The 16,804-nt window shown below is 45.3% G+C and overlaps 1 protein-coding gene across 1 annotated transcript; it reads left to right on the top strand.

Moving 5' to 3' along the window:
- On the top strand, positions 1-15,830 carry LOC149331136 (uncharacterized). Its single transcript, XM_089555401.1, has 7 exons — positions 1-209; positions 1,403-1,559; positions 3,832-3,953; positions 5,315-5,444; positions 11,377-11,556; positions 14,570-14,683; positions 15,496-15,830. The coding sequence occupies exons 1-7, from the start codon at positions 1-3 to the stop codon at positions 15,637-15,639; spliced, it is 1,056 nt and encodes a 351-aa protein (XP_089411527.1). The 3' UTR covers positions 15,640-15,830.
- Positions 15,831-16,804: the final 974 nt, after the last annotated feature.

Raw genomic sequence — 16,804 nt, 5'->3', positions numbered from 1 at the left:
ATGTTGGCGTGCACGTTCGGCTCGGATGGCGTGCTGGAGGCGATGGTGCCCCCGGATGGCATGTGCGACGTCATCTTCTACACTGACGTCTTCTTCCAAGAGAAGAGCAAAAAAATCGAGCCCATGGACAGCACTCTGGCCTTCGATGTTCTCGAGGCGAAGGCCAGCGCCTATACAACGACCACCTTCGGAACGTCCATGTACACCGGGTAATCTCAAATCGCCGTCTTGCTGTCATGCGCGCTCGGGTTTTCTATAGGCGCAGTAAGGAAACACTGTTCAATTTTAGTAATTTATAAAATTCAATTTTATGGCTATTTAAGGTTGCATTGATGTCTCTCCTGTAGGAATAAACGCATATGTTAGTGAACAGTTTGAAGAAAGCCCTCCCACGCAATTACTACTCTCACAGCTAGGCTCCGCCTACATGATCAAATGTGCGTAACTGGCCGCTCTGTATACTACATCCATATTACAGAGAACCCTCCTACCCCTCGTGGAACAATGGTGCTGCGGTTAAGCGATATGTCACTGCCCCGGCAGGTGTCTGTTTCAAACAAAGCCGCCAGTGAGGCTTGAGAGACCTAGGCTTCTCTTCCCGAACAAAGTATCGCGATCAATGATTAAGTTAACTGCCACCAGCCATGATGGGAAGTGTGCTCACAATCTGGTTGGCAGGTTGCCACATGACAGGGTGAGCCGGTTGTGATGACGTGACTAGGTCACGTGACTTGGGCGGCAGGCGTGCAACCTGCTTCCCTCGCGGCATTGACCCCGCCGACTTTGGTGCCGAACAGGACCCTTTACGCTAATTGCGTTAGAAGGACAAAAATATCAGCGCCATCTGATGATGCCCTATGAAGTCTCACCTGTCGCCTGATGAAATCAGAAGATCGCTTCCTATTTAGCTTCGTGGTCTTGGCACGAATAAACGCCTCCGAGGAGTGGCCGGATCTATCGGGCTCGGTGTACTGGTGTTGATCACAGTGCGAAAGAACAGAAATTAGAGTGAGACTGCACAGCTGTACACAAGTGTGTGATCTCGCGATGACGCACGCTATTAACATATCACTATAGGGCAGGCTCTATTTGTTGCGAAAGCAACTCTACGCCAGCCAGCTCGGCTCGTCGCGTGGTCGCACTTTAGCCGTATGCCGTGGCCCACGAACAACCTTGAGCCGCCGTTGCCTAGCAACGCCTCAGCCGCGCTCCAACAGGTGGCGCCGCCGTCGACGATGCTGCCGTCGCAGCCCGCTCCACCGCATCGTAAGCCAATAAGGAGTACTCCGTAAGCGACACTACAAGCCACGCAAGAACGAGGGAACATTTTTGTCGTCCTAAATGTTTACCTAAAGATTATGGGGCACATAAAATAGTTACTGGTCTTTTCTTATCTTTACAGCGCGAAAATTAGCGAAGCAGTGAACTCAAAGAAGCAGGATTTGATTACTGCCATGGGTCAGCTATTCCAAAAAAAGATGGTCCATTTCGGCATGTTAAACGTTGACAAAATCGAAGACTACGACCAGCTGCAACAAGGAGCCCTGAAATATTTGGACGTGAGTGCTTTTCTCTGTGTTGTAATTGTTAAGGCGGAAGAAATCAGCTCGAAACGATGATAATGAGGTTGAAACGAGCTGCTCGCGTTAGAGCCGTCATTTAATTGCAGAACAGTGACTTTCGGCTGCGACCTGTCTCTTGCGAAAAAGCGGCTAAATTAGGTTTCAATTTGCTATTTTCGAATCCCTAAAAGATGTCCACAAAGAAGGTAAGGACCTTCACTATCTTTAGTGTGAGCGCTTTCTGGAGTAGATCTTCTTCTCTTCTCTCATTACGCTTTCCGAGCCTTGTTTATTCAAACGTTACCTCCTTGCGGTTAAAAAACAGGAAGAGAGCAGAAGAAGTCAGGGTAAAAACGCGGGTTAATGACGAACTAGTCAAAATCAGTGAGAAGGAATGTGAATAGGCAAGGCACGCAATGCGAAGGAAAGACATTCAGTGATCATGTAGTGCGTAAGCGGAGTGGATTCCACGATAAGGCAAGCGTCCCACTGAGCAGCAGAGAGTCAGATGGGAAAGAAAATAAGAAAGGTTGCACGAATAAGAGGACCTCAGCTGGCGCAGGAAAAGGTTAATTGAAGAGAAATGGGAGAGGTCTCTTTCCTGCTACTGCTGACATACTCGTAGCTAGGCCGCGGATTTGCGCAGACAGCATTCGGCACCTGCCCACGCGTCAGTTCAACACATTGCGACTTGTGCGGCCGTTGTTTGTGGTCGGAATGGCCATCTAAAAGTGTATCTGCGTACAGCTTCAAGAAACATGAAAAACAATGATTATGTCGCTTTTAAGAATAACACGCGCCGATGGCTTAGGGGTGCAGCTGCTGGTTCCAAGGCAGTCGGCTGGAGCCCAGCGGCCACTGCCGCACATTGCGGCACTTTCCTGTCACTTCGAATGAAATTCTACCCGGAGGGTTTAATTATTCACGGGCCCTTCACAACACTGTCATCATCGCATGTATGGAGCTCAGGGATATGGACCCCACCCACGTAGAAACAAAAATCCATAGGTATTTGTAGTCGAATATTTAGTGGAATCCCCCAAGGTGGACTAAATTTCTTATAAGGAAACAAATTACTCATTGCCATCTACCCAAGCGCAACCACACGGCTACAAACAAAAGCTATACATCCTACAAAGAAATGTAGTAGTTAAGAAGAAAATTCGCCAGGCCGGGGTCAGCCGGGATTCGTACCCGGAACCACCGCTTCACCTTAGCAGTCGCTTTACCAACTGAGCTTACCGGAACGGATAGCATATGGCAGGGCGAGTGCGAATTGATCAGTAACTCGAAGTGGGAAAAGCTTTAGTCGAATGCGTAGGGGAATCCCCAAATTTGGTGTAAATTTATATTAAGAGATCAAATTATTCATTCCTTTGTGGTTTTTTTTTATCCGTATGGCTGCGCTTAGGTAAATGCCAGTGAATAATTTGCACACATACTCAAAAGCAGGGTAGAGCTGCCATTTCCGCCCCTGCGTGCCGCATCTTGAAAAGGGTGTTTGCATTGCAATAATCACTGCTCATTGTGAGCGACTCCTTGAATTCGCCACATTTGTGGGAGTTTGGCGCCCACGCTAACCACAATAGCGCTGGTTGCAGTGACACCCGTGGCCTAAACGCTGTGAGGCGATGGGCAGCGGTGCTTATGGTAGGGAAGAGATGCTACAGAGCTGGTACGAATGTCGCAAAATGAATGGAAAGAATTTTGTTTCCTGCTTCGAAAGCCCGCGCGCATCAACTTTAAAATCAGTGCTACGCACTTCACTTGGGGTGGTAAAGCGGCACTAGACGGCACAGACGCAGCTGAAAGTGTTCTTCGCAAGCTTCGCAAAGGACCATACCATGTCACTAAGAAGTATGGATACATGGACGAGTTGGTCAGCGCTCGTCCTTGTCGTCTTTTTTGTGTTCCGTTTATTTTCGCGCTGTACTACCCGCAATAAAATGCCATACCGCACAACACCATACCACACCATACACTACCAAGCCATATCATAACATCCGATACTAGCATCCCGATTGGGTTTCCGAGTGGAATTAAGCGCAGAAAGAAATTTTTGCCCAGAGGTGTACCCGCCTTTGCAAAACCAACGACTTGATCCTTTCCAAAAAAACTTGGAGTGCCTAGAGAAATGGCACCCGCTCTACTAATATCGCTGTGTTCCTTCGACTACGGGAAATAACTACCAATATCGCAATAGCCTGTTCAATTAAACATCTTTTTTTTACATTCTCTCTCCTTTTACTCCACCTTTACACTTGTTCAGGTCGTGAAAGAGTTTTTAAACAGTAAGCAGCCACCGCCTACCTATCACTGCGCTTTGGGAGTCGGGCTGACCGATGGGACAAAGCAGCAAGAAATTCTCGACAAGGCCCTCAGCGCTGTTGGGTGAGTAGCCTCTTCCAACATTGCATGAAATATCGTTCGTTTTTATTTAATTTGTTCAGCTTATGTGCGCCACCAGAAAGATTTATTTATAATCTGTTTACTCTTTGTCAAATTTTGTTGTATGACTGCACCTTAGCATGACCTCGGGAAGGCGGATATGAAACCTCCTGGCATGAACCACTGTAACTTGACGCAGATAGAACCATCTGTGGTGTAATGACGTGTAGTGCAATCTATCAAGCGAAGATACGCCACTTTATATTTCGTGCAAACATTATTGCGAAAGGGCGCGAACGAATCACTTGCGCAGAATTCGAAGTTCGCCCCGCGTCTTAAACGATCTGCCATTTGTATAGTGTCGGATGTAGGATGTGCGAGGAAGTCGCAAGCCTTTAGGAACACTGGTGTTAAGCTGTTTGAGCACGGTATACGTTCATTTCACTGCTTATATATTGGAATCACTGCCGACGCTCGTGAGGGCAGAAAACAGTTCTTGTATGTAATAATTATCGGATTACCCTGCAGAGTGCGCAACCTTACATCATGTGTTTCAAGCGGCTATTGCAGGGAATATCTTCAACCTAACCTCGCGTACGGCGTCGTACAGATCGCTATTTACGGTTTGACGATGACGGATGTGGGAAGCTTACAAATCCCGAGTACTCCTTCGCGCGGCATGTTCTTGAGAACCGAGTTATCTTCGCGGAATATATCCATAGACCTTGATTATTTCAAACAAAGTATTTGAAAAAGATAGAGAAAGAAAGGAGTAAGACTTGTCTGCATACTAACACCTGTAACTAGTCTAGAATTCAAGCATAGCGGAACTGTCCCCTGGCAAAGCGCGGGTCACTAATGTTACAGTAGCTGATTGGGCGGACGCTGTGGTCACTGTCACTGGGTTGTCTTGCAACAGGAGACCTCCGGCGCGAATCAGCCTGTGGTTGTTCATCCTCTGAGAGGCAATTACATCAGCCATTTCAACAAGGGGTGCGTTTTTGTCTACAAGGCGCAGGAATGCTGGGCTTCGTCATTTTTGAGGCGGATGACATTGTTTACGTTGATATTAAACCTCTACTGACCAAGCCAACAGACTGAAGGGGACGTACTCTCAAAGGGGGGGGGGGGGGGGGGGGGGGGGGCTGGACCAGTTTGGGTCACCAGCTGCAACCGTAAGGTCATGAATAAGGGTGGGTATATCCCGTTCAGTTGGGCGGGCGTCTTGCAGATATACAACAGGTCAGCAGAAGGCGGTCTTGTAAAATTGTGAGCTCTCTTGTGCGGGAAACAGCTTTCGATAGCAGCGACCTTGTGCAAGAAGTGGCTGGTGAGCAATCTGTCGAACCATTGTTTCTTGGCAGCACATTCACCGGAATTACTATGGTTGTCATAAAAGTGCACACCGAAAAGGTCAGTGAAGCCTCCCAGTTGTTCCCGCTTGGACCGAACCCGGACGACGCTGTGTTGGCGCACCTCAAAGTGTTATCCCTGGTAAGTTAGTTGTGGATCGAGTCCTTGAAGTGAGTCCTTCCTTCAAATAACATGAGGGGCCTTTTCTCTACTATCTAAATGAGGCAGATAAGAGTGGTAGCGTAGCTTACATAGACGCGGCCGGGCGTTGAAAACATGGAAACATGAAAACAAATCGAAGACGGAGCCAGCTCCGTCTTCGAATTGAGTGAACAACCAAACCTTCAAGTGATGCTACAAAAAGAAAAAATATAACGTCATAGAATCATGTTTAGTGGTGGTAAAATAAGTTTTCTAATGTGCCGTAGTTCAAAGCGACTTGCGAGGCAAGGAGGAAGAAACAATGAGTACAAGCTCCCAAAGCTATTTTTAGATAGACCACGCTTGTTTTTTTTCCCTGATGTTCACCTCATGTGTCGCACTGACTTTCAAGGTATTATTCTTCGTACAAAAGCTAGCGCAAAACACGACACACACAAGAAAGGTAGACAGGACAACGCGCTTTTGATGAAACACTTAGAAAAGGGCCCACAGTATTGGAAAGATACTCAAGTAATACTTGTTGCTGGGCTAGTTGGTGCATTTTTCTTCGTACAAAAGCTAGCGCAAAACACGACACACACAAGAAAGGTAGACAGGACAACGCGCCTTTCTTGTGTGTGTCGTGTTTGGCGCTAGCTTTTGTACGAAGAAAAATGCACCAACTAGCCCAGCAACAAGTATTATTCAAGGTATTAGTGTGTCAAAAGGCCCAGCTATTCTTAATGCCTCAGGGGACGAGTTATTGGTATAGGAGTAGCGCCTTATCCTGGAGCTGTTCTTCAGCACCCGAGGTGGCGAGTAATGGGTTGTTACAGAACCTTATCTGTCGACTTTCGCTCACATAAAAGAAAGAAATAGTGGAAACTTTTAAAAGTCATAATATGTTATCTGAAACTACAACACACACAACTCGTACTGATGATGATGATATTTTGTGGCGCAAGGACATCTGTGGCAGAAAGCGCCGTTGTGCAGAGTTTTTCCTTCTACTCAAGGGGGGTCATAGACGCATTCTCAAGCATTTCACCCGAACGAACCCGAGCACCAGGCAGTGGAAAACTTGTATCCACTGTATCACCGGTGGGTACCCGGCGGCACTGGGGATCGAACCCCGCACCTCCCGCATGAGAGGCGGACGCTACAACGACTCGGAATAGCGGCCAACAAAAGGTTACTGAAGTAACCCACAAGACACTTAGGAAATTTCCACACCCAGGGAAAAAGTTAGTTGCTCACTATTCATGATTGGCACAAGAGCGTGGAAAATAGCACAGCACTTTCCCACCGAAATTAGCGGTGCCTTTTTGAACGTAGCGTGTGCAGGCATTTTCTTTAATACATTGACGAGCTACGCAACCCTAGTTAAACATGAAATCTAGCTCTCACAGAGTGAGAAAGCAAGGGAAGGTACGTGAGAATTAACAATTTCTGATAGTGAGATTGTGGTCGTAGGAAACGTTGAAGCATGCATTTCTTCTGGGAGATTACGCAAGAAGGTTTCAATAAAGCAACTGACCATTTTAAATACTTATCTACTCCTTAGAGAGAAGAAGAAAAAACACCTTAGCAAGCGTGATTTCGTAAAGGAGCAGAGAATTACATTTCACATAAAGCATTCTCTTCTGTGACCAAATATAATAAGAGGGTATTATGTGCTCATCATATTATCTACAAATGTCAACACCCAAAATTTATTTCAGTTGCAGTTTTTACAACTCAGTAATATGTCAGCAGTGCCACATTCACTCTACATTTGCAAGAGATAAGGCTATAGCTTTCTCTGTTATGAAAGCGGTGCCCAAAATTTAGAGTGCAAGAAGCAAGTAATACTTCGAATCGCTGCCAGATGCATGCTAGTCAAACCGTTTCCCACCAAGAACACAAAAAGTTCTAGTGCATTATTGCACTCAGTACAGTCAACAAAGAACACCATAATTCAGTCCTACTCCAGCTGCGGGAAAATAATAGAATACACTAGGGAACATGCACATTTGTACAAACTACCAAACGATCATCTGAAATTCACATCTGGCAATTCCTACACAGACGTTATGACACCGGCTATAGGTACGGTTTTGTACGCTTTGTAGTGTTATGTACGGTTTGGACGTTGCTGCCTTGAAGAAGACGACGTGGCTTGGGACAAATAACGCTCACCACGTAGGGGAGGGTGTCACAAGACAGAAAGTAACGAAACACTTTAAATGCTGATAAAAGGCCAGCACTCGAACGTAGACAAGTCACCAGATGACGCGATACTTCTGTCATGCTTCATAGCTAGCGTCAAGTACCTATAAGAGCCGCTGCCCGCTGCTGAGGCAACTTGAACATATTTATTTTTATAAAAATCTTTGTAATTACGACCAAGTGCACGGCACTAAGTCCGGCATGGTTGTAAGTCACAGATATGTAACCAACTTATTGATCTAATATTTGTTTGCCCACTCATTTCATTTTGGTGGGTAGTTCCACAGCCCTAACTGATGTCGCTGTCGCTTGCCTGTAGACCGCATTCAAGCTCCTCCTTCACGACCGATGTAAATTACCTTGAAGCATATTAGAGGCTTATATCTCGTCTAGGAGCTTGGCGTAAGCAGAACGTTTTCTATTAGAAATAAAATTTATCGTTTCAGACGCTACCCGTGCAATTCGGGTTAAGACAAGGCTGACGACAAATCGTAACTCGAGATATGTGAAAAGACAATGTGGCCAGTTTTACTCATGGCGGCGTTAGTGGGACAACACTGAGTTGGCGGTTCACATTCAGAAGATGAAGGGTCTTCGAAATTGTTGGGGTTGCAGCTATCGCAAGCGTGTTCGGAGTCGAACGAGGGTAGCTGTCTACTCCAAGCTGCTGGTTCACGAGAATTTTACCTATTCTTGTGGCATTACCAATGAAACTGAGATGCTTACTAGGTTGTAAGAAAACACACAACAACGTTTCCTTCCACTATCTCCATATTTTAATTTAGTTCCTATTGTTTATCGTGGAAGAACAGGAACCACACTGTTTAAATTGAAATCTGAATTAGGCTTAGAAGCCGGAGCGAACCATAACGTACAAACGGGATTTTTTACCAACGTAATGTAAGACCTGCCGGTTCAGGATGGGAATAGAATCGACTCATATTACTCAGGGCACTAGCTTGGGCATGTTGGTTATTCATTTTTGACGGAACAGCGCAAAACACCGGGACAAGAGACAAGCGCTGACTTACAACTGATTTTTATTTCGAAGAAACACTGCTTCTTATACCTTCTTCACCCCCTCACAAAACATATGCGTCACAACCATATCGTTCAAGCGTCCAAAAAATTACAACATACGACAAATAATCATAGATTTATAATCACATTTTTAACATGTCAAATTCTTTCTTTGTCAAAGCAACAGACGGCGTGCTGACACAATCGTAGCGCAGAATTGCTATCGAAGCTGCCTCGATTATTTCACGGACTAACTGGTCTTTGTGATTAGCCAAAGCTCTACATTTTTGGAAATCAGGTGCAAAACTTGTTGAAGGGCAATCTCTGCAATGAATTCCCAGGTTCCTGTAAGCTTGCTCGAAATTAGTTTTGTGTTCTAGTAGCCTTTCGTTCATGCACCTGCCAGTCTGCCCTATGTATTGTTTACCACATTTCACTGGCAACGAATAAACAAAGCCTTCAGTACACTCCACAAAGGGGGTTCGATGCTTTACCGTGCATCCCTGCTTCTTTTTTGTCGGGTCGGAATTGACTCGTCTGCACAGACTTTTGAGTTTATTAGGAGCCGTCATCACAACATTCACGCCAGCTTTTCGACCAATGCTTTTTAGGCGATGGGAAACGTTGTGAATATACGGTATTGCTACCACCGGCCTCCTTTCTTTTTCTTTGCCTCATCTTGCTGCTCGGGCCTAGCCCGAATCAGGTGCTTTTTCAAAAGCACCAGCAATGAAAAAGCACCTGATGCGGGCTAGGCCCGAGCAGCACGATGAGGCAAATAAAAAGAAAGAAAGGAGGCCGGTGGTAGCAATACCGTATATTCACAACGTTTCCCATCGCCTAAAAAGCATTGGTCGAAAAGCTGGCGTGAATGTTGTGATGACGGCTCCTAATAAACTCAAAAGTCTGTGCAGACGAGTCAATTCCGACCCGACCAAAAAGAAGCAGGGATGCACGGTAAAGCATCGAACCTCCTTTGTGGAGTGTACTGAAGGCCTTGTTTATTCGTTGCCAGTGACATGTGGTAAACAATACATAGGGCAGACTGGCAGGTGCATGAACGAAAGGCTACTAGAACACAAAACTAATTTCGAGCAAGCTTACAGGAACCTGGGAATTCATTGCAGAGATTGCCCTTCAACAAGTTGTGCACCTGATTTTCAAAAATGTAGAGCTTTGGCTAATCACAAAGACCAGTTAGTCCGTGAAATAATCGAGGCAGCTTCGATAGCAATTCTGCGCTACGATTGTGTCAGCACGCCGTCTGTTGCTTTGACAAAGAAAGAATTTGACATGTTAAAAATGTGATTATAAATCTGTGATTATTTGTCGTATGTTGTAATTTTTTGGACGCTTGAACGATATGGTTGTGACGCATATGTTTTGTGAGGGGGTGAAGAAGGTATAAGAAGCAGTGTTTCTTCGAAATAAAAATCAGTTTTAAGTCAGCGCTTGTCTCTTGTCCCGGTGTTTTGCGCTATTCCGTCACAAATCATATTACTCGTTTGCCTCCTCTATTGGCAACGGGTATAAAATGATAAGATGAGCCAGTTTTATTTGCAGTAATGGAGTACAATTCCAGGGCATGGGAACTGGAATGGTGTGTGTCCGTTTTATACCACCATTTTGTTATATGCATATTTAGTGTGTAGCATCAGAAGAACACTCCACAGAAAAGTGAGCGCAGCGCGGAAGCGGCTCCGGCAGCTTTCATGTCATCGCTGGTCACGTGTGTTTTGTGTCAAGCCTAAAGCGATCGAACTGACTGTGCCCCTGAGTGCTGACGCTAACAGCAATGTGGCCCATGAGTTCTTATGTGAACACTACTTAAACTAGGTCCAAATGGCTTCCTTGACCATTTCGCAGATCTTCCTTGATTTAGCCGTTTCTTGAGCTCCTCTTTTCGAAATGCGGGCTGTTTACGTAGTGGCGACTCGCCAACAAGCGTTAGGGAAGCAGCTGCTTCGAAACTGTAGCCATTAACTACATCAGCAGCGAGCATTACCATGGGTGTTGTAGAGTAACGCTTGTGTGGAGTATTTTCGGTGCGCTTTCCACTCAAGTGCGCCTTGTTATTTTACGTACTTTGACATGCATAAAAATAGAGAACTCTGTATTGGAAGCCTTGAGCAAAGTGTTTTTACACTAGTCATTTTATCAATTGGTCCAGCAGTTTACCGCGCAATTACAGCTTTGAAGCAAAAAATTACCGGAGCTTTTAAATTTTACGTTGTGATTAGGCCCGCTTTTCATTTAATGTAAGCCCGATGGATGCAGTTTTATAAGTGTCTAACTTACAGTGTCTAAGGTAACAGGATACAGGTAACAGGATACAGTGACTAAGGTAACGCTGCAATGCTTACCAGTACTAAAGAATTTTAGCATGGTGCATACGGCTAGTGCCACAGTTTACAGCGCTCAGCCTGTGCTCCCGCGCTGATTGGTCCTGATGCGGCAGTCGTGCACACAGCTCTCCGGCCCCTCGCAAATCTAGTGGCGTCAGGGGGACGTGGTTATGCACACTGGCGGTGCGCAGTATGTGGTGCAGTGCGCGCTGTGCTAAAAGCCTCCACTATTGTGAGCTTCTTGTAAGCACAGGCTGCTGTAACGAAACCCTCCAGTGGTGTGGTCAGAAACAACGTCGCGTGGATGCGACGAAACGCTGTTCCCGCAACTGCTCTGTCTCTTGCCCTCGCACTTCCAGGAAATGATTAAGAGCGGGCTGAAGAACCGCCTTGAAGATATCACCGCCTCGGGGCAACACGGTCTCTACGCTCTGCTTTCGTTCGCCATGTATGCGCGTAGCTACCGCATGCATGCCAACTGGGCTAACGAAGAGGACCGGGCCACGGCGGAGAGCTCGATAAAGATGGACTACGCACTGGTTAGTGCTGTTACAGGCTCAGAATCATTGCGGAGTCAAGCTCGTTCTTCAAGGTTGGCGGCTTTGTTTCGCTAATCTTACGACAATCGTACTCACTTCACATGGAGACTGAGCTATACTTTATTGAAGTTTCTTTCTATGGGATAATCGATCATTCGAGGGCATTTCGGGCTGCGCTGGGTTTCCTCCCGCAGCTTAGGCTTAATTTAGTTCTCTAAATTTTGGTTGTCAAAATTTTACCCGAATTGAATTACAAACAGTTAGGCGAAGATCGCGAAAATATAGGTGAACATTTTTTCTAGGTCGGATGGAGGTGCAGCATATATATAACCGGTAGTCCGGGGGCAAAAATAGTTTGCATGCACAGCGGTTCGCTTGCGAGGACAGTTGGTGCGTCGACAACTGAATTTTCTATTTTGACCTTTTCAAGTTAATGAAACCTGAGTTTTCAGCGAAGTTAGCACATTTTCATTAGATCGCACTGATCTGTCGACACAGGCCAACATCTATTTGTCCTGGGGACTCGAAGCACGGTTTTCCCGATTTATTTGTTACGTAAAAACTGATTGTTGCCCCCGGCGTAGCTTTTGACGTTCATTCGGCTGTGAAAGGTGGATTAATTACAGTGACAATTGCATGTGCAGAGAAATATTTAACTTTTTCTTCTCTCGACTGAAACTGATGACATCAGTGATAAAAAGACTCGTTGTCTGTCATCGGCGGTAAGTGAATGGTAGAATGTATACAGTCTTTGTCAAAAGTTACCGGGCTGCACGTTTTTCTTCTCAGTCTTATATAAAAGCTATCATGTCAGCCCTGACGCTCTAAATCTCTGTATGGTAAGAAGAACTCCTGTTCTCGCCTTGAAAGAACTTTCTGATCTTTAGGGAAGCCCTGAGTGCTCTGTTATATGAATCAGAAGCAAACCATGGAGCCCGGTTACTTTTGACAAAGACTGTAGTATCCTTGAGGTACATTGCTCTCATCAAAGCTTTCTAGTGAAAATGGTCATTGGCGACCATAAGTGGACGTCTTTCCGACCCGTTTCTAGCTTCTAAAAGCTCAGTTTCCAGGCAAAGTTGCCAATTTGTCATAACTGACAAATCGATGCAAGGCCAACTAAATTGTCGGCATTCTCGGTTCACTGGAAGAACCCACTGTAAATTATCATCTTCATCATTATCATAAACTTATCTTTGCCCACGGAAGAAGGCCTATTCAATATCTCTTGAATTAACCCTCTCCTGTGACATCTATAGACATCTACTCCTCGCACCGTTCCTATTCTTATCCGTCGGCCTAGCTTTATGCCTATCCCGGCTAAGCTTCGCTTTTATCAGAATCCTCTCCGTTGCCCTTAACGACCATCTGTTACCTTTTCCTCCATCACGTGCCCTGGCCATGCCCATTTCTTCTTGATTTAGAATATGGTATCACGAACACGCGTTTGTTAGCTTACTAAACACTGGTCCCCTCTCATCGCTTAAACTTACACCTATATTCTTTCCTTCCATAGCGCACTGAAAATATGGCCGCTTAAATCCTATACTGGATATAAGGCAGTCAGAATAGGATAAATACGGGTCCAACTGCGCAAGGAAGAATGAAGTAATGAAGAAGAATAAGATCTTGGTGCAGCATTTTAGGAATTATGGCATCATCATCGTCATCAGCCTGACTACGCCCACTGCATTGCAAAACATCTCCCATATCTCTCCAGTTAACGCTGTCCTTTGGTAGCAGCGGCCATCTCATCTGTCTTAAATTCATCCGCCCACTTAACTTTCTGCCGCTCTCTGCTACGCTTGCCTTCTCTTGGATTCCACTCCTTTACCGTTAAGGACCAGCGGTTCTCTTGCCTTCGCATTTCATGTCCTGCCCAAGCCCATTTCTTCCTCTTGATTTTTACTCGGGTGTCATTAAGTCGCGTTTGTTCCGTTTGTTCCCTTCCCCACTCTGCCTGCTACCGGTCTCTTAACGTTACACCTGTCATTTATCTTTCCATAGCTCGCTGCGTTGTCTTAACTTAAGTTGAACTCTTTTCGTTAGCCTACACATTTTCTCCCATAGGTGAATACCGGTAACATGCGGCTGTTGTGTACCTTTCTCTTAAAGGATATTGGTGAGCTGCCGTTTGTGGTCTGAGAGAACCTGCCATATGCGCTCCATCCATTATTATTATTATAGCTATTTCCCTCTCATGATCCGGATCAGAGGCCACTGCCCGCCCTAAGGGAGGTATTCCCTTAACTCTTCCAGCCCCTCGCTAGCAATTGGGGACTGCTGTTCCTTTGCGGGACCGTCGAACGTTACTTTGGTCCCCTGCATGTTAATTTTTAGGCCTACCGTTGTGCTCTGCGTATCTAACTCATAGATCATGCTTTGTACCTCATTTCCTGCTAAAAACAAGAGCAGATGAAAGCAAAGCAAACAGTGGGGTCTCCGAACAATTTTGGGAAAAATGCAAATGTTTTACGAAAATATTGAAAGTCGGAGAGACTGTCGCACTCTCTGCGTACATCGATACGCATTTGTGAGGGAAAGAAGGAAGGAGGATGTAAACGGCGGCAGGATTAAAGATGCGCTGCAGTTGAAGAAAACACACAGTGCTAACCAGGTTGTTCTTGTTAGATGAAAAAGATTGGCTGTGGCTTAGCTAAGGTTAATCCTGGATATCTCGAAGCGAAAAGCTCTCGCCGCTTTTCCGTCAACTCCCAAGCTACCACTTATGGATCGGTGTTTTTGCGCCGTCCGACTGTTGCTTCTTCTTCTGCTTCCATGGCGAGTGTCTGCGCCTGTTCTATGGGCAAGCGCGCCTTATATACCCCTCCTATATACCCATGCGCAGAAGTGGCAAATATGGCCTCCTGCTCACGCGAAGCGCGGTGTTGACTAGCCTAGTGAAGCTTTTCGCTTCAAAAATGAAGCAGGAGGCAAAAACAAGCAGTGCTGTCATTTGAAGGAGAGCGTATGAGAGAGGAAACCAACTTTTTCTTCATCTTCTCTCTCAAAGGTGTGCAAGCAGCAAATCCGCGCTGACCCGTTTGACCCCGGAACCATGTATGCAGGAACCAGAGACAACAGGTTTCTCGGCCTTTTTGACACCGTCGACACATTCAAAGCAAAGGTGAGCTCCCAGAACACGATGTTTTGTGAACACTGTGTTCGCTTGCTTCTCAACGTTCAGATGGGGGCTAATGCGTAACCCTGTTTTTGGAGTGGAATCTCGGTTGGGGCCATTCCATTCTATAACAGCTCTACAGGGTTATTCACCTACACCCTCACCGCGTGTCTTTTTATTCTCGTACATCCATCAGTTGCACGACAGTGTTTCGCCCTTCTGCGTGACTTTCTATGCATGAGCGTCCATGTTGCAGTAGAGATCTCAAGGACACCATGTACCGTGCGGCCTCATCTAACCGTCACGGAGGATTTGACGACGATAGCACCTGACGTGTGGCACAGATTTTCCCTCTATTATTATCCTAAGGTCACCTTGTAGAGGACTATGCACTAGATATGATAATCAAACTTTTATTTTCAGTGTGCAGCAGGAACCACTGCTCCTTGGTGCTGTAGCAAAGACAGGGAAATAAAAAATTATATACGCATATAAAGAGATAATAGGGAAGAGAAGAACGAAGTAAAAGCAAAGTTGTAACTGGTAGCAGCCATAAAATGCGTGCCTTATAAAAAATGACCCTCTAAAAAGCATGTTAACGATATAGACAATTATTTTATTATAATAATAAACTATAAAAATTGTAATAGTTTATTATAATTATGGTTGTAGCAAAGCGTCACTGGTCGAATCCGCTCACGAGCGACCCCGCCATTACAGGGTGTTCCCATTTTTTTTCATTGTTAATTTTTTCTCTAAATGGAACGATTTCATCCGGAAAAGATGCAACAGATATCTCTTATTCACCTTGCACCCAGACGACGGCCCGTGTTCAGGATAGCCTGCCTGCAAACTCAACCGGGCTGATGGCGTATCACGTGGAGATGGACGATTTCCAAGACGTCTGCGGAAAAGGAAAGTTCGCCCGTCTCAAGGTCATCAGGGAAGAACTGTTCAAGTAGACCGCGACGCCATGACAGTGGCCGACCTCGGATTTCGGCTGCCAATTCCGCGTTTCACACCAGGGCTCCGGTTCCATCTTGCATCGTGCGGCTGCATCTAACCGTCACGGAGGATTTGATTACGATGGCAGCAAATAAACATGACGTGCTGCATAGATTTTTCCTCTATTATCTTGTTCTGAGGTTTTGTAAGTAGAGATGCCTAACACTAAAAAAAGTGGCTAGCATTGCTAACATTAAAGAAATGTTAACAATACACTTCCTAATGGTTAGCATACTTTACCTGCATGAAGAGATTACACGCAAGCACAGAACGACGCAGACTCCACTGATGCACCGTTGACTTGTCCATCTCCCGACGGACAATATTACCGAGTACTGTATTTTATACAAGAGCAGTGGACGACGTCACAGAGTGTATTTTATTGCTTTCGAGTGTAGCGTGGGGTTGCAAAAACGGCTAGATAAAGGCGAATGCGATAAGACCGACAATTCGACAAGGTCCATCGTGTCTGCTTAAATAGATCTATTCATTTTTGCTCTCTTCGTTCTTTCGAGCTGCTATGGATGACAGTCGTTGTTGTTGTCCTCAAGAAGATAATAGCGCGTACCCGCTGCGGGGGGTTGGCCAAGACACAGGCGGCGACTGACAGGTGCTAAAAACGTTAAAAAATGAAATGAAATAAAAGCTAAAAAGGTAATAAAAACAACAAGATTAATAATAATAATAAGTAAACAAATAAAATCGAATAATGATTTGTTGACATAAAATAACCAATCAAACAATGTGCGATGTGCATAGCTTATGCATTCGCTCTGGTTCTTTGACGTCAAAATTCATGCATGCACACAGTGATCTCCAGTATAGCTAGAGAAGAACACCATAAGGATTATTGGCTCACACCACGTTTTTCAGGGAAGCTTTTAAGAAATTTTCAGAAATAGGCCTTTTTGGGTAAAAATTTGCCTTTTGCAGCGCACTGTTACAAGTGTTGGCGGACGCTGAAAAACTGGTGAATTGTTTATGAACTATGCTGGTTAACTAATTTCTGATAATTAAGATTTGACTATCACAGCTAGGCAACTGGTTCCAATTAGAGATTTGTAGCAGGTCGTCAGTATTAGCCATATCAGTTTTCAGAATTTCGAAACGGGATTATCCTAG

This window comes from Amblyomma mixtum, chromosome 8 (genome assembly GCF_055824585.1).
Source record: "Amblyomma mixtum isolate Tamu chromosome 8, ASM5582458v1, whole genome shotgun sequence".
Taxonomy (NCBI): Eukaryota; Metazoa; Arthropoda; class Arachnida; order Ixodida; family Ixodidae; genus Amblyomma; species Amblyomma mixtum.
The sequence above is the reverse complement of the archived record's forward strand: the minus strand, read 5'-3'. Positions and strand labels throughout refer to the sequence as shown.

Excerpts from the sequence above, each read along its gene's own strand:
- LOC149331136 (XM_089555401.1), top strand. The coding sequence starts at position 1 with ATGTTGGCGTGCACGTTCGGCTCGGATGGCGTGCTGGAGGCGATGGTG. Across the intron at positions 210-1,402 it reads GGAACGTCCATGTACACCGG|CGCGAAAATTAGCGAAGCAG; the intron begins GTAATCTCAAAT and ends TTATCTTTACAG. Across the intron at positions 14,684-15,495 it reads TCGACACATTCAAAGCAAAG|ACGACGGCCCGTGTTCAGGA; the intron begins GTGAGCTCCCAG and ends CCTTGCACCCAG.